The 22,194-nt window shown below is 44.3% G+C and overlaps 1 protein-coding gene across 2 annotated transcripts in view; it reads left to right on the top strand.

Annotated features, from left to right (window-relative positions):
• Positions 1–22,194, top strand: part of TRMT1 (tRNA methyltransferase 1) — a 733,367-nt gene that overhangs the window by 278,913 nt on the left and 432,260 nt on the right. For both annotated transcript variants that reach the window (XM_044084732.1, XM_044084733.1), the window contains exon 7: positions 10,215–10,327. In XM_044084732.1, coding sequence (XP_043940667.1) covers positions 10,215–10,327 — 113 coding nt within the window. The remainder of the gene's footprint in view (positions 1–10,214; positions 10,328–22,194) is intronic.

Here is a 22,194-nt window from a genome sequence, read left to right as displayed (position 1 = left end):
CCTGTAACTAGTCTAGTCCAGGTACATATTTGCTGTATCCAGGACTGTTCGTAAGCTTCTGAGTAGTGCCAAAGTCTGCTCCTCAATTTTTCCCTTAGATCAGCTAGTTCTCTCCTCTCCTACACTTTTACTAGCTTATTAGCTTAGCACTTTACTAGACTTCTTGTAGCAATTATTGTAGCACACAAAAGTGCTACCAGCACTAAATATTCCACAAGAAAACCGCTCCAGTACTTATTAATGCTCACCCCTACAGGCATGTCTAAAGGTCTGTTCCCTGTGCTTTCTCCTGGCGTCCTGAGGCAATGTAGCAACTGCCTCATGTACACTGACAACCCTCTCCTCTTATCTCCCAACACCCAGACTTGCAAGAGATGCTCTTGTATATTCAAATTGGAAGCCACTAACTCTCCTGCCAAGACCGGAATAGCTGGTCAAGAAGAGGTCAACACTTGCACCACACCACATGGAACACACAGCCCTCCAGAGCATACACCAGTATTGCCTTCACATAAAGTCACAAACCACACACCCACCTTTGCGGAGGCTCTCAATAAAATTCTACCCAGAGTCCTCCAAGGCAGAAATGCACTTGACCAACAACACTAACCACGAGACACAACTCTATTAAACAGTGTGCCACTCAACCAAAGCCCCTATGGCAAAACAGCATGCCCAACACACTACTCATAGGTGACTCGATTGCGAGGCACACTGATGTCACACTCACTAGGTTGAATAATGAGAAAGTAGGTCGGGTGCCAGCATCTGCCACGTAACGCATGCACTCAGGTCCCTCAACAACAGGTGCAAATATGACTCTGTCATTGTACATGTGGGTGTGAATGATTGAAGATGTACCTCCCTGGGCTACATGAAGAGACATGGAGGAGCTCCCGGATTATGTAGCCCAAGCGGGTATGACCCTAGCCCTGAGCAGCATCCTACCATCACCCAGAATGATACCACAGAACTAGCAGAAAATGATTGATTTCAATAAATGGCTAAGTTTTTGGTGTCCTAAGGGAATCGAGTATCTGCCTGGGATGACATGATTGGCAGACCTCGATGCTTTGCCAGCGATGGCCTGCATCTGTCACCCCTGGGCTTCCGGTTACTGGCCAAGGCTCTTGCCACCCCTATAGTGCCTTTTTTTAGACTGTGTTCCAAAGACCAAATTACCACCGTAACAGCTACAAACAAATGCAATATGAGGGTCATGCTGCTCAACACTAGAAGTCTAAATCTCAAAATGCACTCGCTCAAAGCACTCCTTAAAATGGAGAACATCTACATTTGTGCTGTAATCGAGACCTGGTTCAAGGCAGCAGAAAGCACCCCTGTACTACCAGGCTATAACTCATTCCACCCCTTTCAGCCCTAGAACTTCGACAAAAGCTCCAAAGGCGGTGGTGTTTCCATATTCATAAACGATGCGCAGACCTCTGGTAGCCCAACATAATGCATCTGAGATGCTTCATGTGCAGCTAACTTTGGGTAAGACAGCGATTCAGGTTGTAGCCTGCTATAGGTCCCCAACCATGTCCCAAGACTCGCACTCCATGTTCCTAATCACCCTGGAGAATATTGGGGTCCAACCTAACACTCTCATACTGGGTGACTTCAACTACCTCTCCATTAACTGGGAAAACTACTTGTGTACCAGTACACTTGCCCAAAGTTTCCAGGAATTCATTAATTACAGTGCCCTGGACCAGCTTGTTCTTAACCACACTACAGGTAGCAACATCCTTGACCTGGTCATTACTGACATTGGTGACCGTTGCTCTACACCAATAGTCAACTCCTCCCTGGTTAAATCCAAATCCACGTCCCCCCCCCCCCCAGCCCGCAAAGGAAACCACCATGAAAAACTTCTCCAAAGCTAACTTTGAGCTCCTAAAAACAGAGGTGGTTAACTTCACGGCACCCATGCAAATGGAAAATAGTTGCATGACTGCCGAATCATGCACCAGTGCACTGTACAAACACGTACCCAAATGCAGATCTTGCCATACCCAATAGAACCAAGATGCTGTCCTCCAAAAAAAGGAATCCAATCTGGTGGTCCCCTGCCATAAATGAACTGTACAACAGAAGAAAGAAACTGATTCAGAATAAGGTAGGAAAAACCCTCTTATCAGCCTCAAACAAAAAGATGAGATCCTAAGTCGAATCCTCTAAAGCTAGCTATGAAAACAAAATTGCAGCAGATAGTAAAGACAACCACAAGGCCTTCTATAGTTGTGTAAAGAATCTCCATGGCAATACTCAGATATGCTCTGAGCTGCTACATAATGGTACCTCCTATACCGAGCCAACAGGTATTGCCACTGTACTGGATGACAGATTTAGTGCCACTTTATCCCCCCCAAAGGACCAATCACAATGCCAGTAGATTGCCAGGCACTCAGTATTACTGCTGCACAGGTTAAAACAGCACTGTCCAAGGCCAAGAGTATAGCTTCTGTGGGACCTGGCAATATATCTGGCTGTAGTCTACATGAACTACAGAGTGAACTGGCACCTCACCTGTGTGCCCTGTTCAGTCACAACCTCACTTCAGGCTTTGTCCTTACCGAATGGTGCACTGCTACAGTCATCCTTCTCCACAAAGGAGGAGCGACTGCAGATCCTGGAAACTATCACCCCATTTTCCTGACAAGTCCGATATGCAAAGCAATGGAACATATCATCATGGACCTAATAAACAAGGGTATAGGGAATCTCCAAACTTGGGATCCTACACAGTTTGAGCAGGCATGATCTACCCTTCACAAAACCAAATTGGTCAACTTCTTTGAGTCAGTCACCAGAGCTGTGGATGAAGGCAAGGTGGTTCATACAGCCTATCTTGATCTGTCCAAGGTCTTTTATACCATTCCCCACTCAGAAGTCATAGAAAAGCTCAATAAGCTAGGCTTCAACCCCTGTATCACTAGGTGGGTTGCAAGCTGGCCGACAGAACCCACAGTGTGAAAGTAGCTGACTCAAGTCAGACTCCAGACCAGTCAAGAGTGGAGTCCCATAGGGTTCGGTCCTGGGTACTCTCCTGTTATCTACTTCTCTGAAGTCCAGGCCAACATGAAGGGACTGTGGCTGATGAAGTTCACAGACTATTGCAAGTTGGGAGCTGCTATTAACTCCCCAAGTGATGTTAACATCCTACAAGAAAGGCCTCAGTGAGACCAATGACTGGTGTCAGAGCCATAGCCTTAAGCTTAATGCCAAAAAGTGTGGTCATTCCCCTTGGGGGAAAAACCCTGTACCCTTGAATTACTACATCAATGGTAGTCCACTGAACACAGAAGGCATTAAGAGATCTGGGAAAACAGGTTAACAGGAACCTCTCTTGACCCCCACATTGCCACTGTGGTCAGAAAGTCCTATGTGGCACATCTCATTACTAAGGGTTTTGCATCCAGGAAGAAACGGGTCATTGTCTCCGTCTACTCTTCCCTCATTAGGGCAATCCTAGAGTACAATGCCCCATTTGGCATGTATCTCATTAGACACCTGCAACAACTATAGAGGCCACAAAAGTACCTCACAAAGAGGATCCTAGGCCTTAAACACTTATCCTATAAAGACAGACTCAAAAAAACTCTATCTCTGTCTCCTATCACCTACTTAGAGGCGATCTCTGCTTGACTTACAAAGCCATGACTGACCCGGCTCTGTTTGAAATGCTACAGCTAAACAAATCCCAATCCCTCTGCACCACATGCTCCAGAGACCTCAACCTCATTACCACAATCAAAAGAATGTGCTGGAGGGACAGGTTCATAACCCAGAGACTGCCCATACTATGGATTAGACTTCCCATACATTTCAAGCAGAGCACCTCACTGGCCCTCTTCAAGAGATAGCTTGAGTGGATGGGAAGTAGAAAATTCACCCCGGGGATCACTCCCGTGGCTCTACTCGGCAGAGGCACTGAGAACTAAGATCGGCTGGCACGATGCCTGGGTAATCCTATGGGCTAGGCTTGCAAAGGCTTCAGAGCCGTTAACCTAGTACACACACCTATGAACATGCCTGATGTAGAGCATTGCTGAAGCTGCACATATTACAGAATGTAAGGGATTCCCTGTTCTGCACCAGGATCCTGAGGTTGTTTGCTAAAAGGCTGCTAGCTGTTTTTGAGGGTATACCATGAAGCATTTTGAGAGCCACATGTGGAACATACTACCATTCTTTATTTGATCATGTGACTTTAAAGGGCAATTCAGGAGATCCATAAAGTTCTGGCCGTTTAAGAAAATCTTTTTCAGTATACTTAAGAATTCTGTATTTACATTTATTGATTTATTTTAATGCTGTGTTAGTGTTTTAGCATATTTAAATTTTAGAACTGTTATTTTAGTTTACTGTTATTTTTGATGTATATAATACTTGGACTTCCATATTTAGTAAGTAATAGTTGCTGCTGTTCCAGTACAGTGCTTTAAATGTGGTTAGTTCTGATGTCGAATTTGCAGTTAAGGTTACTGTTTATAGCTCTGAATTTGTACATCACAATTTGAGTGCTGCTACAAGTTTTGCAGATGTTCTTAGTGTTTCACTGTTGCAGTCATTACATTTGGGTAATCTACTTGCAGGTTGCCCTCAGTCGGCCTGATTAACAGAGTTTTGGGTCCTCCGTCAATTGCTGTCCCTTCTTCCATGACATCTGGTCATCTGGTATAAAACATGCAGCTGACGTCATTACACCAGTCTTTCTTGCCTTGCGGTGCCTGAAGCAGAAGCAGTTTGCAAGTGCCGGTCGGCTGACTCCTGAAATTTTCATTTGAGTTTCAGAACCGAAGTCTTCAACTAAAAGCTTAAGTACCCTGCTGGGGAAACTTTTTCTTGCTCCTTACTGATGTCAGTAAAAGTTAATAATTGCATTACTTGTGGAAAGCAAATACCTCAAAGATTTTCATTCGTACTGTATTCCTTGCCTAGGCCCTGACCACGACGTACCTTGCTGTCGGTTTTGTGCTTTATTTAATCAGCGCACTATCCGTCATCGGTATATTTTTGCCTCTAAATATTTCAGTTATTGGTTTAATCAGAAATGTCGTCTGTTAGCCATCCGACTACCGGGATTCTGAAAAAACGCAAAGATAAAGACAGGCCGTCGAGGTCCAAAACTGCAGACGACTCTTCTCCTAAGCCAGTTGCCAGTTTGCCGATACTCAGTGAAGCGCTTTCGCAGCCCCTGATGCCTGCTACAGGCCTCTACTGAGACCAATTCGGAGTCTGGTATGCCGCGAGATACTTAACTATGGAACCCGCGGATGTCTCTTGGATGGGTCCGGAGCCGCTGTGCAGGCACCGGCTTCTGAGGGTGTATTCAGGCCTACGGACTTGAATATTAAATCGACGCCTTCTTCATTACCAAGGCCTAAATCTCGATCCAAGTCTAAAAAAATGACGCCCAGGCCACATGCTCAGGGCTCTATGCCTAAAAAACAAATTATAAAAATGGCTAAAGATCTAATAACTCTAATTAGGGGTAGCCAACCCCCCCCCCCCAAGAGGCCTAGGGCTGAGCTTGATTATGATTCTTCTGATCAGGATTCTGTTTTTTCTGACTCTTCTGATGACCTGGATTTGTCATTACCTACTTATGAGGATTCTGATGCAGAGGACTTTATTCCCTCTGTTTCCCCTCCTGAGGATTTTTCTTTTGGGGAAACCTTGCATACTATAAGGGAGCATTTCCACTGGGAAAGCCAGGGTTTTTCTGATTCAAAAAAGAGGCTTGGAGATTTCCTTCTCCTACCTCGGCATAGGCCTTTAGCTCTTCCTCCTGTACTAGACATTGATGATTCTTTCTCTGAATCCAGTTTGCCCCTGATTCCCTGCCTCCTGCTCCCAGTAAAACTGACAGATACTACAGGGTCTTTGAGTCCCGCAAGTTCCTTTTCAAAAATCCTATTTTAGATTCAGAGACTATTTCACAGGGGCCCAAGGGCATTAAGGCTTCTACTGCTAAAAATCCTACCCCTTCTGATAGAGACTCCAGGACGCTGGATAGATGGGGTAAAAAGGTTTTATACTTCAGCAACCTTGGCAATTAGAGCTTTAAACTGCCAATTTCATATACTAAAATACCAGCAACATGTTATTGGACTGCTTAAATAGAAAATGTTGTTGATTCCTGATTGTGTGGAAAATAAAGACTTACAGGATTTAATGCATTCTGCTGAACAAGTTGGCAAATATACTTTGCAATGTGGTTTTGATACTTTAGAGGCCTCTTGCAGGGCTGCTGTTCCTGAGTCTGTGCTTAGGAGGCATGCTTGGCTTAAGGAGCAATCTTTGCCTGATCATGTTAAAACTAAATTGTTGGATGCTCCTTTAAATCAGGACTGCCTGTTTGGCACCAAGGCTGAAGAAGTTCTTAAAAAGATGGAAGATAAAGCTAAGTCTATACAAACTGTTAAAGCTTTTTTTTACAAGTTCAGCCTCCTAGATTTAGTAGGCACTGGCCCTCTAAGAATTGGCCATTTCCAGCCCTTTCCAGGTCTTCTCAAGCCAAATCTAGACACAGCAAAAACCCCAGGTTTCAGTCCCAAAGGACTCGCAGAACTAAGCAGTGGGGGGGGGGCCTCCACTTCCATGTCTGGGAATAGCAAGACACCCCCCTATGGTAAACTGTCTCAATGACGTCCTTTTAAAATTTCCAAGCACTTATCTTCTGACTGCCCCTTTGGGGGGAAAGATTGCTCTTCGTGCAAAGAACTGGGAACTCATTACCCAAGACAAATGGGTTTTAAATATAGTGTCCCAGGGATACAGATTTCACTTCACACATTGCCAACACCAAGCGGGTGACCGGACCTACCCCCAAATCAGTGGGCAGAGGCTCAAAAACAATTATTTTCTCTCTTAAGCATGGGGGCTATTCAACTGGGACCGGAAGAGGAAAAGAGACAAGGTTTCTACTCCAGACTTTTCCTGGTACCCAGAAAAGACCAATCATGGTGTCCAATCCTGGACCTGTCTACTCTAAACACCTTTCTGGAGATTCCAAAATTAAAGATGCTGACTCTTCACCAATTACTTCCTATGTTAGGCAAAGACGCCTGGTTGGCAACACTAGATTTAAAAGAAGCATGCCTGCACATCCCAATCAGGGAATCTTGCACAAGATTCCTACGCTTCAAAGCAGGCTACACGCACGGTCAGTTCTCTGCACTGCCCTTTGGCTTCTCTACTGCACCCAGGGTATTCGCAAAGTGCCCAACTCCAGTTATTGCATTTTGCAGGCAAAGAAGTATTCAAATATACTCATACCTGGATGATTGTCTAATTCAGGCAGAAAGCCAGGACATAATTTTGAATCATCTGGTATTTGTAGAAAGGGTTCTAATTTGTCTGGGGTACACTATAAACGAAAAGAAATCACAACTGATACCCTGTCAACAAATTACATTCCTGGGAGCAAGCTTGAATACATCTTCCCAGATGGCTTACCTCACGCCAGAAAAGCAAATTCATTTGACACCCTACTTCATACAAGTGGCCACAAAAACCCTGCTATCTACAAGACAAATGCTGCAAGCCTTTGGGTTCATGGCCTCCTGCATTCTTCTAATTCCATATGCAAGGCTGCAAATGAGGCAACCACGGTGGTATCTAAAAAGCCTATGGAGTCAATATTCTCACAGCCTAGAAACAATGATTCCTATCATACCTTGCATACGCCTAGAGTTCCTTTGGTGGGCAGAGGTCTGCCACCAAAACAAGGGACTACCTTTCACACCACCCCCTGCCACCCAAACCGTAACAGATGCATCAGACTATGCATGGGAGGCTCACCTGGCAGGAAAGTGCATTCAGGGCAAATGGAACCCAAGTCAAATGCACCTGCATATCAATCAAAAAGAAATTGTTAGCTGTACAGAATGCTCTGACAGCCTTCAAGGACTACATTCTTCCAGGGCAACTAATGGTAAAGATGGACAACACCACAGTTATGTGGTACATAAGCAGGGTGGTACACATTCTTACCCCCTTTGCAGACTAGCCATGGCATTGGGGAACACAGCCTTGAGCTACCAAGTGCACGTACAAGCTCAATTCCTGCCAGGAAAATTAAATACACTGGCAGACGGACTAAGCAGAAACCTCATGGACCCACACGAGTGGAAACTGGAACCAAGGATTTTTAACATGTTGACAAGCGAATGGGGGAGCCAAGATATAGACCTGTTTGCCTCCCCCCAGAACTACGAATTGGATAAATTTTGCACAAGGACTCCCCACAAATAAGCCTGGAAAGTGGATTCTCTGTACTTCAGCTGGAAAAACCTATCAGTCTATGCCTTCCCCCCGCTGCCTCTGCTCTCCAAAGTACTACTAAGTCAAACAGGACAAACCAAGGATGATTTTGATTGCTTCAGACTGGCCACGCCAACACTGATGCCTCCTCCTGTGCAGTGGGTCATGGTTATCTGCATGGCACCTGCCTCAGACTCCTTCCCTGCTGTCTCAGCAGGAGAACAGATTCTGCACCCTCCGCTTCCAGCACTGAACCTTGCAGCCTAGCTAATTACTTAAACTCTCCCTTTCCATCCCTCAACACACCTGTGATGGATGTAATCTTAGGCAAGGAGGCCTAGTACTAGAAAATCTTATACTGAAAAATGGAAAAGATTCTGTGCCTGGAACCAAGGGATGAGCACAGCAGCGCCCAATTTACCTCTGATTTTACAATACTTAACTGAGATGATTCACAAGGGCCTGTCTTATTCCTCCATTAAAATCCACACCTCAGCCATTTCAGCTCATTATAACACAGAACCTCCCCTCTTCTCTCATCCACTGCTCAAGCAGTACCTCAGAGGGTCCAAAAATGTGAGACCACTCCAGGAGAGCTCCAACCCCAGCCTGGGACCTTAACTTTGTATTGCAGAAACTCATTCTACCTCCTTTCGAGCTAGCTGCTACTGCAGACTTAAAATGTCTTTCTTGGAAAACAGCTTTCCTTTTAGCAATCACTTCAGCTAAAAGGGTATCTGAATTACAGGCCCTTATGGCAGTGGAGCCTTTCATCATCTTTCATGCGGACAGGGTGTCACTCAAAACCAATCCATTCTTCATGCCCAAGGTGGTATCCAGTGTGGCTCTTAATCAGTCCATTCATTTGCCAACCTTCTTTCCCAATCCACAGAACAAAGGGGAATGGATTTTGCATTCCTTGGATGTGCATAGACAACTTAGATTCTACTTGGACAGGACTAAACCTCAAAGAAAATCTGAACAACTGCTGGTAGCATTTGCTGCAGGGGCAGAGGGGAAGGCTATTTCAAAACAAACCATTTCTAAATGAGTAAGCCATTGCATTTCTGCTATAAGCACTGTGGAAAACCTATCCCCCAAGGGATCAGACCTCACTTCACCAGGGCTGCATCTTCTACAGCCTTTCTCAAAGGCATTCCTTCCAGGGATATCCTAGAAGCTGCTACCTGGAGTTTTGTACATACTTTCACCAAGCATTATCATTTGCCAATTTTCTCTAAATCCAGAGCTGGCTTTGCCACTGCAGTCTTGCAGGGCCTTATAGCTGGCCCTAATGCTATCTAAACTCCTCCTCCCAACCATAGCTTTGGGAATCTACCCAAATCTAATGACTGCAACAGTGAAATACGTAGAACATAGTACAGTTGTGTACACTTACCATAAATGTAGATGTTAGAGTATATTCACTGTTGCAGTCCTGGTTACCTTCCCTCCAGTCCCCTTTCTTATTTTGGCTATACCTCTACTCTCCCTTACTATGCCCAAAAAGCTTTTTGGTGTGTTTGCTTTTTTGTTGGAGGTATATCCTTGTAATTATAGATTTAATTGCTTCCCATTAGGGGGGGGCACCTGACATCTGGGGCAAGAAAAACTGATGTAATGGCGTCGGCTGCATGTTTTATACCCCTGACGTCATGGAAGAAGGGACAGCAACCGACACAGGACCCAAGACTTTGTTAATCAAGCCAACTGAGGGCAACCTGCAAGCAAATTACCTAAATGTAATGACTGCAACAGTGAATACACTCTAACATCTACATTTATGGTAAGTGTACACAACTGTACTTTCTGACTACCAATTTTTGTTTTGAGTATTTGTGGACATTGATAATTCAATTAGGTTTACTTTGACTAGATGGTCGTTGCTGACTGTCAAAGTAGGAGGAAAAAAACTAAATCATTGTTCCTCACATTTTTAGGCCTGCTGTGTGTAACATGTACCGATATGGCAGTGATGGCAGGAAACAGTGGTGAGACGTGTTACAGCAAGTATGGGTCTATGTCCATCAAAATTAAGTCCTGTCATGAGATGGTGAGTGAGCTTTTAGTATTATCTGCCTTTCTCCATGTGTTAGACTATAGAGTGCATTTACTTTGAACTTTATTCCTAATAGTTTTAACTGGTTTGCTTACAGTTTTATTTGCAAAACCGTCTCCTGGTGTACGTTTTTTTCTGTTTTGCGGCCAGGCTCGCTGATTGTAGTCCTGCTGATCACTGCCTTCTGTTTTAGGTTGCAGCTAAATTCATGTGAGCCCTTGTCGGGTAGATTCCATCACTAGTGGGTAAAACTTTTTCGTGTACGAGTTGTGGGGTTCTGTCAGGGAGCAGCTCAGGAGATGGCTGTCTGGTCGTCCAAGCTGTGGGATGTTTTCCTTATGCAACATACCCCCCCCCTGTTTTTCTGCAGCATGACTATATCATTTCATGCTTGCTAGAAGGGTATGTACTCCTATGCATAATGAAGAGGTTACACAGATGCTTTGTTCGCCTCCAGTCCCCTAGATGTAGATGATCAGTACACTGCTTACCAGAGCTACTAAAATTACAAGGTTGAAAATTTGTAGTCTTTGTTGTAGAAGCAACTTTAGACGATAGGAAAGAAGAAAGCTAAGTCTGGGGGTGGGGAGTGGGGTTGTAGTCTAAAAGTAAGGAGAACTGGAAATTATTAAATTCATGTGTGAATGAAAAGCAAGCAGAAGCAAAACTAAGAAGAGGGGAAAAAAGTAAAATGATACTAAAGGTTTATTTCTTTTGTTACTGAAGTGAATTTAAGTCAGTTGACCAAAATATGTTGAATGAATATGGTTTTGATGTTGACAAAGATCCTGTGTTCAGCCGTGTTTTGGAAGAACAGAGATGTCTGTCTGCTCGTTCTAGGGGTCTACATCCTCCTCACTACTATGTTATCGTCAGCTCAGGGGTGCCTGCAGTGTGGACCAGTGAGAAGAGTGTAATGAGAAGTAATTTTATTCAGCTGCCTTTCAGATGAAGAAGCACTTTTTTTTTTTTGTGGCATGATGGAAATGACAGTTTGTACGGTTGAATTTCACACAGTTGTCCACACCTTTCTGTAATAGTGAAATATCTTTTAAGATTCCCTCTGCAAATAAAGTGCTAACTCTTAGTTAAGAGCCGTTGTATAAAGTAGTTCAAAGTGAGAAAAAAATTAAAGCACTTCACCACCCATTGTCGCATTTTCTTATTGCCGAGTTTTCCTTTCCATGATTGTAACTGCAAGAGTTTCACATGCATACAAATCATAAAAATATTACTTGCTTGGTTTCCTACCTGAACTTGTTTCAGTAGTTTCACTGCATGCCAGCTTTGATTTTTTTTATATCTTCTATCATTTATTATTTATCATAGAAGTATTACATATACATGCTGCCCAATATAGCACCTTTTGTAACGTTATACATACCAAGTTTGCCATCTTGCTGCAGTATGTTTTTTTTCTTTGCAGAAGGTTTTCACATTGCTCTGTTTACTTTTCTTGAACATCTTCAGGTGTTGGTATGCAGTAGCATTTCTAGGGTGAGGTGAGGGGGGCAATTGCCCCAAGTGCAAAGTGTTAGAGGGCACAACACCGATCAGTCTTTATTGCATTCTGGCATTTACAAATAAATGCACATATTACATTTGCAGTGAAAACTGAGGACTGTAGCACTCCATGTGTGTGGTATAAATTGCAGTTTGCTACAGTTTAAAAGGAGAGCATCATTGTTTGGTTTTGTTTTTTAAAACTGAGCACTGCAGGGCCCCGTGTGTGGTATTAACTGTAGCAGCTGCTTGTTTGTAGCAAGCAGCTTGCTACAGTTTAAAAGAATGAGCTCTTTTTTGCATGAAAAGAGCTTTTTATTTATTTATTTTTTGCGGTGGGTTGGGGCTCCAGATTGAATTAACAGCACCAGGCGCTTGATGAGCCGGTCATGGCTCTGGTGGTGTGAGACTTCTCTACTTGCCATATTTATTCCTCAACAGTTGATCCTCCCATTCTTGCTCTTTTGATACCTGTTGACTCTACTTCCTATCATTCACCCACCCTTCCTCCATTTCACCAGTTTTAAGCCCCTCTAAGCTTTAGTCTGTTAATTGCCCTACTTTAGAGTTCCTTTGTTCATATTTTTTAAACTTGATGTCTTCTGTTTGAACAAACAGAATGGGACATACAATCTGATTCTTAATTTTCCCTGCTGTTACCAGATTCTTAGCTCTTTTACCTTCTTTTATGTTCTTCTGCCTGTTTGCTAAGCAGCTGCATTCTTTTTACAAGTTTTTTGCTTCTTACCTTGACCTGTTCTTCTGCATCTTCATAGGTGTGTACTAGGCTAATGGTCCTGGAGCCTTTACAAGCCTACCCCATAGGATTACCCTGGCATTGTGCCACCCAACCTTAGTTCCCAGTGCCTCTGTGGATTAAAGCCACTGGAGTGATCCCTGGGGTGAATTTTTTTATTTCCCATCTACTCATCAAGATTTCTCTTGAAGAGGGCCAGTGAGGTGCTCTGCTTGACATGTATGTGAAGTCTATTCTATAGCATGAACAGTCTCTGGGTTATGAACCTGTCCCTCCAGCATGTTCTGTTGATTGTGGTAATGAGGTTGATGTCTCTGGAGCGTCTGGTGTGGAGGGATTAGGATTTCTTCAGATGTAGCATTTCTAACAGAGCTGGGTCAGACATAGCTTTGTAAGTCGAGCAGAGATCGCCTCTAAGTAGGCGATATGAGACCGAGAATAGTTTTTTAGTCAGTCCATATAGAGCAAATGTTTAAGGCCCAAGATCCTCTTTGTGAGGTACTTTTGCGGCCTGTCCAGTTGCAGGTGTTCAGTGAGGTACATGCCAAATGGGGCATTGTACTCAATGATTGGCCTAATGAGGGAAGAGTAGAGGGAGACAATGACCTCTTTCTTCCTGGATGCAAAACTCTTAGTAATGAGATGTGCCACATAGAAGGACTTTCTGACCACAGTGGCAGTGTGGTAATCGAAAGAGAGGTTGCTGTCACCCTGTGTTCTCAGATGTCTTATAACACCTTCTGTGTTCAGTGGACTAACATCAGTGTGGTAATTCATGGGAACCGGGTTTTTCCCAAAGGTGATGACACATGTTTTTTGGCATTGAGCTTAAGGCCAAGGTTCTGACATCAGTTGTTGGTCTCAGTGTGGCCTTTCTGTAGGATGTCAACATTACTTGGGGAGTTAATAATAGCTCCCAACTTACAATCGTTTGTGAACTTTGTCAGCCAGAGTCCCTTTGTGTTGGCCTGGATGAGGACCCAGGACTGAACCCTGTGGGACTCCACTCATGACTGGTCTGCAGTCTGACTTGGAGTCAGCTACTTTCACACTGTGGGTTCTACCTGTGAGCCAGTTTGCATCCCATCTAGTGATATAGGGGTTGATGCCTAGGTTTGTGAGTTTTTCTAGGATTCCTGAGTGGGGAATGGTATCAAAGGCCTTGGCCTGATCAAGGTAGGCTGTATGAACCACCTTGCCTTCATCCACAGCTCTGGGGACTGACTCAAAGAAGTTGACCAAGTTGAGTAACCATGATCACCCTTCACAGAACCAAACTGTGGGATCCAGAGTTTGGAGATTCCCTATATCCTTTTTTATTAGGTCCATGATGCATTCCATAGCTTTCCATATCAGACTCAGGCTAATGGGGCGATAGTTCCCAGGGTCTGTAGTTGCTGCTCCTTTGTGGAGAGGTATGACTGTAGCAGTACACCATTCGGTAGGGACAAAGCCTGAGGTGAGGTTGTGATTGAACAGGGTACACAGGTGAGGTGCCAGTTCACTCTGTAGTTTATGTAGAACACAGCCAGGGATATTGTCAGGTCCCATAGAAGCTGTATTCTTGGCCTTGGACAGTGCTGTTTTAACCTGTGCAGCAGTAATACTGGGTGCCTGGCAATCTACTGGTATTGATTGGTTTGGTCCCTTGGGGGAGAGAGGAGTAAAGTTCGCACTGAATCTGTTGGCCAGTATTTTGGCAATATTTGTTGGCTCTGTATAGGAGGTACCATTGTGCAGTAGCTCAAAGCAAATCTGGGTATTGCCGTGGAGATTCTTTACATAACTATAGAAGGCCTTGTGGTTGTCTTTACTGTCTGCTGCAGTTCTGTTTTCATAGCTAGCTTTAGAGGATTTGATGAGGGATCTCAACTTTTTAAGGGAGTTTTTCCAGTCTTGGGACTTCACCTTATTCTGCATCAGTTTCCTCCTCCTGTTGTACTTTGTTTATGGCAGGGGACCACCAGATTGGCTTCCTTTTTTTGGAGGAGAGCGTCTTGGTTCTATTGGGTATGGCGAGATCCATGCATTTGTTTGGTTATGCAACTGATCTCCATTTGCATAGGTGCAATGAAGTTAGCCACCTCTGGTTTTAGGAGCCCAAAGTTAGCTTTAGAGAAGTTTTTCATGGTGGTTACCTTTGCGGGGAGCAGTTGACTATTGGTGTAGAGCAACGGTCGCCCATGTTAGTAATGACCAGGTCAAGAATTTTGCTACCTCTAGTGGGGGTAAGAACGAGCTGGTCCAGGGCATTGGAATTAATGAATTCTGGGAAACTTTGGGCAAGTGTATTGGTACACTAGTAGTTTTCCCAGTTAATGGAGGGGTAGTTGAAGTCTCCCAGTATGAAAGTGTTAGGTTGGACCTTAATATTCTCCAGGGTGCTTAAGAACATGGAGTGAGAGTCTTGGGACATGGTTGGGGATCTATAGCAGGCTACGACCTAAATTGCTGTCTTACCCAATGTTAGCGGATATATAGTCCCGGTCCTCCTCTATTGCTGGCATTGCTTTTCCTCTTCCCTGCCTGTCTTCTCATATGTGAATGGGGTGCTATACCTTCTATTGACTAACCTCGTGCCGATTTCCCGGTGTTGCTGCCATCTTTATTTCCTTTTCTCATCATCTAGTTTCTGAAGTCACCTTGCATATCCATTCCCCTCTCCTTTTTGTTTTCCACACTTAGCAGCTGTTTGACTTTTTAAGAAACTCCCTTATTGAATTATCACTTGTGACATGTGCTAATTTACAGTTATATAAAAGGAATGAAACCATATTAAGTTCACATCTGCAAACATTATACATTACAGATATTGTTCTATACAACATAAACAAGCTACCATTACACAGATTGTTCAATTCCTGCCTTCTGTTAAACTTCATTCCTCAGCCAAAACATTTTTCTGCCTGCATAGTTCCCACAATTTCCATTTTTAAATGCAGTTTACTCTTACCCTTTTCTGAAGATCCCACTTCGTGTTCTTTTATGTCTGTTTCAGTATTCACTACTTCGAGTATAGTTGGTTTGGACTTTGATTCGCATGTTCTAGTAATTTTTCTTTTTTGTCAGCCACCAGAACACACAAGGCCTTACTTTGTCTAGACAGCTCAATAAAATCCTTTCCTTAGTTACACACATTTGCTCACCCAGTATTCCTGGCAGAGTACTCTGCAGGGAATTTTAAAAGTCTGCCAACTCATTACACTCTTGAGAACATTAGCTCCCAGGTACCTCTTTCTTCCACATTACATCTTTAAAATTGACCATCTGTCCACAGCCTCTTTTCCCATTTTTGCATGTGGGTTGGGGTGTCGCTTCAAAAGTGACAATCTTCAATAGCCAAAGTTTACACTGCTTGGTGGCTATCCCTGCTGCAGTAGTTTATCCACACCACACAGTCATACACTCACACCTATGGCCAATTTAGTGTGCCCTGTCCATCTAATTCATGTGTTTGAAATGTGGGAGGAAATCGAAGCACCCATAGGAAACCCATGTGAACACAGGGAGGACATGTGGACTCCGCATGGAAAGTACCCCAGCCAAGAACCAAACCAGGTAACCTCTTGCTGTAAGGCAACAACACTATCCACTGCACCACTGTACTGCCCCCCCCCCCCCCCCATTTGCTATCCTGAGGAAAAATTCTGTGGAGTCTGCTTTTGATATAAAAGTACCTATGCAAACACTTCCAGGCCAGAGTACTAAATCTTTCAGATTTTGTTTCACATTTGGGAGCCATGTAGATATCCCCGTTGTTTCTTTGCAAATTGCTTATCTAATCTCTCTCCGCAATATTTTCTGACCTCCTCTGATTGATCCTCTGATTGATGCCTATGGTTATCATGCCGTATTTTGTATGCTCTTTTTAGAAGCAGCTTTTGTTCTAGATTTAACTAAAAACTGGACCAGTGCAAGTTTTTCATTTAGGATTCCCCTATCCCTTTATTTTTGTTTGATAGGGAATGCAGTCTTAGCCTGCAATCCAAATAACTTCTTGGCCACTCTCATTCTATTACCTTTTCCCCTCTTATTATTTGTTCCTAATACCTTGGCTCCTTTGCTAACTTCTTCCAGTAAATTCCAACCCCCTGTTGTCTGTTCTGTTTACCCCTAATTGCAGATATTCATTGTGTTACCCTGCTGCAGTCATCACACTTGGATTATCCCGTCGTCAGTCGCAGTCGGCCTGAATTCCAAAGTCTTGGTCCGGCGTCGGTTGCTGTTGCTTCTTCCTTGACTTCAGTGCGCCAGGGGTATACAAGAGGCATCCAACGCCATTTTCTTCAGTCTTTCTTGCCACGCGGTGCCCGAAGCAGAAGCAGTTCGCAAGTGCCGGTAGGCCGACAATCGAGTTTCAGTCCGAAGTCTTCAAAGCTAAGTACCCCATTGGGGAACCTTTTCTTGCCTCAGTCCGATGTCAGAGAAAATTAACAATTGCATTTCTTGTGGGAAGCAAATACCTCCATAAGGACTTTCATTCATATTGTATACCTTGCCTAGGCCCAGACCACGACGTCACTGGTTGTCGGCTTTGTGCTAGGTTCAATAAGCGAACTATAAAGCGATGCTTTGATTTTGTACGTCACTACTTCGGTAGGAAATTTAATTACACTATGCCATCGGAGCAACCGACTACCGGCATGCATAAAAAATGCAAAGATAAAGACAGGCAGCCTAGATCCAAGCCAGACTCAGAGGCCTCGGCTGGGCCGGTCGCCGGTTCTCCGGTTTTCAGTGAGGCGTCTACGCAGCCCCTGGCTACCGCAGAATTGGAACCCCAGACCACTTCAGATTCTCTAGCAGAGAGTTCTAGGCCGACGCAGCCATTTTCTTTAGGCCCTACCGACGACATTGCAGAAGGAGAAGCCGGTGCTGTAGAAACATCTTCGGTTTCAGAAGGTGTCTTCAGACCGACTATTCTCACCATAAAATCTTATGCTAAGCTTAAGACTCCTCTAAAACCAAAAAGGACTGCACTTCAGTCTCCAGTTCAAGGCCCCATGCCTAAGAAACAGATGCTTAAAATGGCTGAAGATTTGATTTCTTTAATCAGGGGTTTCCAACCCCCCCCCCCGACAAAAGGCCTAGACAAGAGGAGGATTATGCCTCCTCTGATCAAGTGTCTATTTCCTCAGGCTCCTCTGAGGAACAGGAATTACTCCTTTCCCCCTTATGAAGATTCTGATGCTGAAGATTCCATTCCCTCAGCTTCTCCCCCTGAAGACTATTCCTTTGGGGAAACCTTACATACCATGAGGGAACATTTCCACTGGGAAGGTCAGGACTACTAAGACTCCCCCAGCACAGTCCACTTGCTATCCCCCAGTTTTAGACATTGTGGATGATGTTTACTTAGAATCTAGTCTAAATCCAGATTCTCTGCCTCCTGCTCCAGCCAAGCCAGATAGATACTATAGAGTGCCTGACTCACACAAATTTCTTTACAAAAGCCCTGTTGCTGATCCAAAGACATCTCCCAGGGTCCCAAAGGGGCAAAGGCTTCTATGGCTAAAAATCCTGTACCCTCTGAAAGGGACTCCAGAGCACTAGATAGGTGGGGGAAGAAGGTTTACACCTCAGCTACTCTAGCTATGAGAGCACTAAATTGTCAATATCACATGCTTAAATACCAGCAATTCCTAATGTCTCAAATAAAACAAAAGAAGAGCACGCACCCTCAACAGTCTGAATTCAGAGAAATGCAGGGTCTGTTGCATGCAGCTGAACAGGTGGGCAAACATACTTTACAATGTGAATTTGATTCCTTGGAAGCTTCCTGTAGAGCAGCTGTTACTGGGTCTTATACGTAGGCATGCTTGGTTAAAGGAATAAACTCTGCCTGATCATGTTAAAGCAAAGTTACTAGATGCACCCTTACAGCAGGATGTCTTATTTGGGGTTAAAGCAGAAGAGGTTTTAAAGAAAAGGGAGGATAAGGCAAAATCTATGCAGACTGTCAAAGATTTCTTACAGGTACAGCCCCCACGCTTTAGCAGAAATTGGCCAACAAAAAATTGGTCCTTTCCAGCTTCTGACAGACCACAGAGGGGTAAATACAGGCGCCCAAGGGGCAGAGGACAAGCACAAATCCTTTACAAACCTTGCCAATGGGGCACTGCAACACAGAAGGGAGGAGAAGACAGGTCCCAAACTACTAGAAGGCAAACACAATGACTTACACCTCAAACTGCCAAGAAAACCTCTCTTGGCAGCTCCCTTGGGAGGAAAATTAGCACTTTTTGTAGACAACTGGCGCATCGTCACAAAGGACAAATGGGTCCTAGACATTATCTCACAAGGATACAGATTCCATTTCCACACCTTTTCAAGGATAAAAGGAATGCCAAACCTGCCACAAAATCAATGGACAGAGGCACAAAAACAAATTACAGCTCTCATGGACACAAGAGCCATTCAACTGGTACCTACACAGGAACAAGGCCAAGGATTTTACTCAAGGCTCTTTCTAGTCCCCAGAAAGGACAATGCTTGGAGACCCATTCTGGACCTTTCAATTCTAAACACCTTCTTGCAAGTAGCCAAATTCAAGATGCTAACACTACAGCAGCAGCTTCCCATGTTGGGCAAGAAAGCTTGGCTAGTAACGTTGGACCTCAAGGAGGCATACCTGCATGTCCCTATCAGACAGAATTGCAGAAGATACCTCCGTTTCTTTGCAGGTTCAACCCATTGCCAATTCTCTGCACTGCCCTTTGGCTTATCTACTGCACCCAGGGTCTTCACAAAATGCCTGGCACCAGTAATTGCATACTGCAGACAGAGGAATTCAAATATACCCATACCTCGACGACTGCCTCATCCAAGCAGAAAGCAAGGACATTCTCTTACAACATCTGGCTTTTGTAAAACACCTAAGTTGCCTAGGGTACACAGTAAACGAAAAGAAATCAAAACTAGTGCCCTCACAAAATGACATTCCTGGGTGCCAGCTTGAATACAACGGCCCAGATGGCTTATCTGACGCCAGACAAACAACTGCAACTAACTCAATACTTCAAAACAATGTCAACAAAGACCCAACTCCCTGCAAGAAAAATTCTGCAGACCTTGGGCTTCATGGCATCTTGCATACTACTAATACCATTTGCAAAACTGCATATGAGGAAATTACAATGGTACCCAAAAAGCGTATGGACTCAACACAGCCACAGCTTGGAAACAATGATACCTCTCATTCCCTGCCTTCAACAGGAGTTTCTATGGTGGTCACAGGCATGTCACCTCAACAAGGGTCAGCCTTTCACCTTACCCCCAGTCAGGCAAACTATGACAACAGATGTATCGGACAATGCCTGGGGGGCACACATGGCAGGACGGTGCGTTTAAGGCATATGGACTGCAGATCAAAGGAATCTGCACATCAATCAAAAAGAAATGCTAGCTGTACAGAATTCCCTGACAGCCTTCAAGGACCTATTACATCCAGGACAGCTTACAATAAGAACAGACACACCACAGTAATGTGGTACATAAACAAACAGGGGATACACACTCCTACCCTCTATGCAGGCAAGCAGTGACCTTGTGGAACACAGCACTGGCTTACCAAGTTCAATTACAAGCACAATTCCTGCTAGGAAAAAAGAACACATTGGCAGACGACCTAAGCAGAAACATCATGGATCCCCACGAGTGGAAACTGGATCCACAAGTATTTGCAATGATAACTCAAAAATGGGGGCACCCAGACATAGACCTGTTTGCCAGCCCCCAAAACTATCAACTAACAAAATTTTGCACAAGGACATTTCACCATCAAGCTTGGAAAGTGGACACACTCTCATTCAGTTGGAAAATGCGGACAGTATATGCCTTCCCTCCATTGCCCCTTCTCACAAAGGTGCTGCTGAAAGTCAGGATGGAGAGACACCGAATGATACTTATTGCCTCAGACTGGCCACGCCAGCACTGGTACCCACTATTAAGGAATATGGCCCAGGGCCCACCATGGATTTTACCACAAATTACTCATCTTCTCACACAGCAAGACAGTCAGATTCTACACAGCCAGCTCAAAACCTTAAATTTGGCTGCATGGCAAATAACCTAAGCAACCAGCCAGCTCCTCTTTCACAAGCTGTTATGGAGGTTATTCTGGAAGCCAGGAGACCCAGCAACAGGAAAACCTACTCAGACAAATGGAAAAGGTTTTGTGCCTGGAACCAAGCTAAAGGCCAAAATACCCTTCCAGCCGGACATACCTCAGATTCTACAATATTTAACTGAGCTGTTACACAAAGGCCTTTCTTTTTTCATCTGTTAAAATCCACGCCTCCGCTATTTCAGCTCACTACAACACGGATCCTCCCTTATTTTCACATCCACTTCTAAGGCAGTTTCTCAGAGGAGCCAAAAACATTAGGCCTCCCAAGAGAGCACCGACACCAACTTGGGACCTCAGTTTTGTTCTGGAAAAACTTACGCTACCTCCTTTTGAACCAGCTTTCTCAGCTGACTTAAAGTTTATATCGTGGAAGACTGCCCTGCTGGTAGCAATTACTTCAGCCAGAAGAGTCTCAGAGCTTCAGGCACTAATGGCAGTAGAGCCTTTCCTTATTTTTCATCAAGACAGGGTTTCTCTACGAACTAACCCCTCCTTTATGCCTAAGGTGGTATCCAGTGTGGCTCTAAATCAAACCATCCATTTTACCCACCTTCTTTCCAAATCCACAGAACAAAGGAGAAAGACTCCTGCATTCCTTGGATATTCACAGGCAGCTACGTTACTACTTGGATAAAACTAAGGTTTTCAGAAAATCTGACCAGCTTTTTGTATCATATGCTACAGCATCACAAGGAAAGGCTATCTCAAAACAGACCATTTCCAAATGGATAGGACATTGCATACGTTTTTGCTACACCCACCATGGAAAACCAGTTCCTGCTAGCATAAGGCCCCATTCTACCAGGGCAGCAGCTACATCTACAGCCTTCCTCAGGGGGGGGTCCCAACCAAGGATATTCTGGAAGCTGCAACTTGGAGTTCAGTACACACCTTCACCAAACACGATCACTTACCACTTTACTCTAAGACTAGAGTTGGCTTCGCCACTGCAGTTTTGCAGGGCCTTCTAGCCTCCTCTAACCCTGTTTGACTCCACCTCCCATCCTTAGCTTTGGGATTCTACCCAAGTGTGATGACTGCAGCAGGGTACCACGATGAACATAGTACAGTTTTGTACCTACCATAAATGTAGCTGTTAGAGTGTATACCCTGCTGCAGTCCAGGTTACCCTCCCTCCATCCCTTCTGACCTAACTAAAACCTTTCAATACCTTAAAATCTGATACAACCTTTGTAGTGTATTTGCTTATAGCAGTAGGGATGTTTTGTTTATCACAATCTACTGACCACCTTTTGGGGGGGCACCTGACATCTGGGGCAAGAAAAACTGAAGAAAATGGCGTTGGATGCCTCTTGTATACCCCTGGCGCACTGACGTCAGGGAAGAAGCGACAGCAACCGACGCCGGACCAAGACTGCGGGACCGCCTGATGACAGGATAACCCAAGTGTGATGACTGCAGCAGGGTGTACACTCGAACATCTGCATTTATGGTGGGTACAAAACTGTACTT

Source organism: Protopterus annectens, chromosome 9.part0 (genome assembly GCF_019279795.1).
Source record: "Protopterus annectens isolate FY-2018-M chromosome 9.part0, PAN1.0, whole genome shotgun sequence".
Classification (NCBI taxonomy): Eukaryota; Metazoa; Chordata; order Ceratodontiformes; family Protopteridae; genus Protopterus; species Protopterus annectens.
This window is presented reverse-complemented; position numbering and strand designations above follow the sequence as displayed.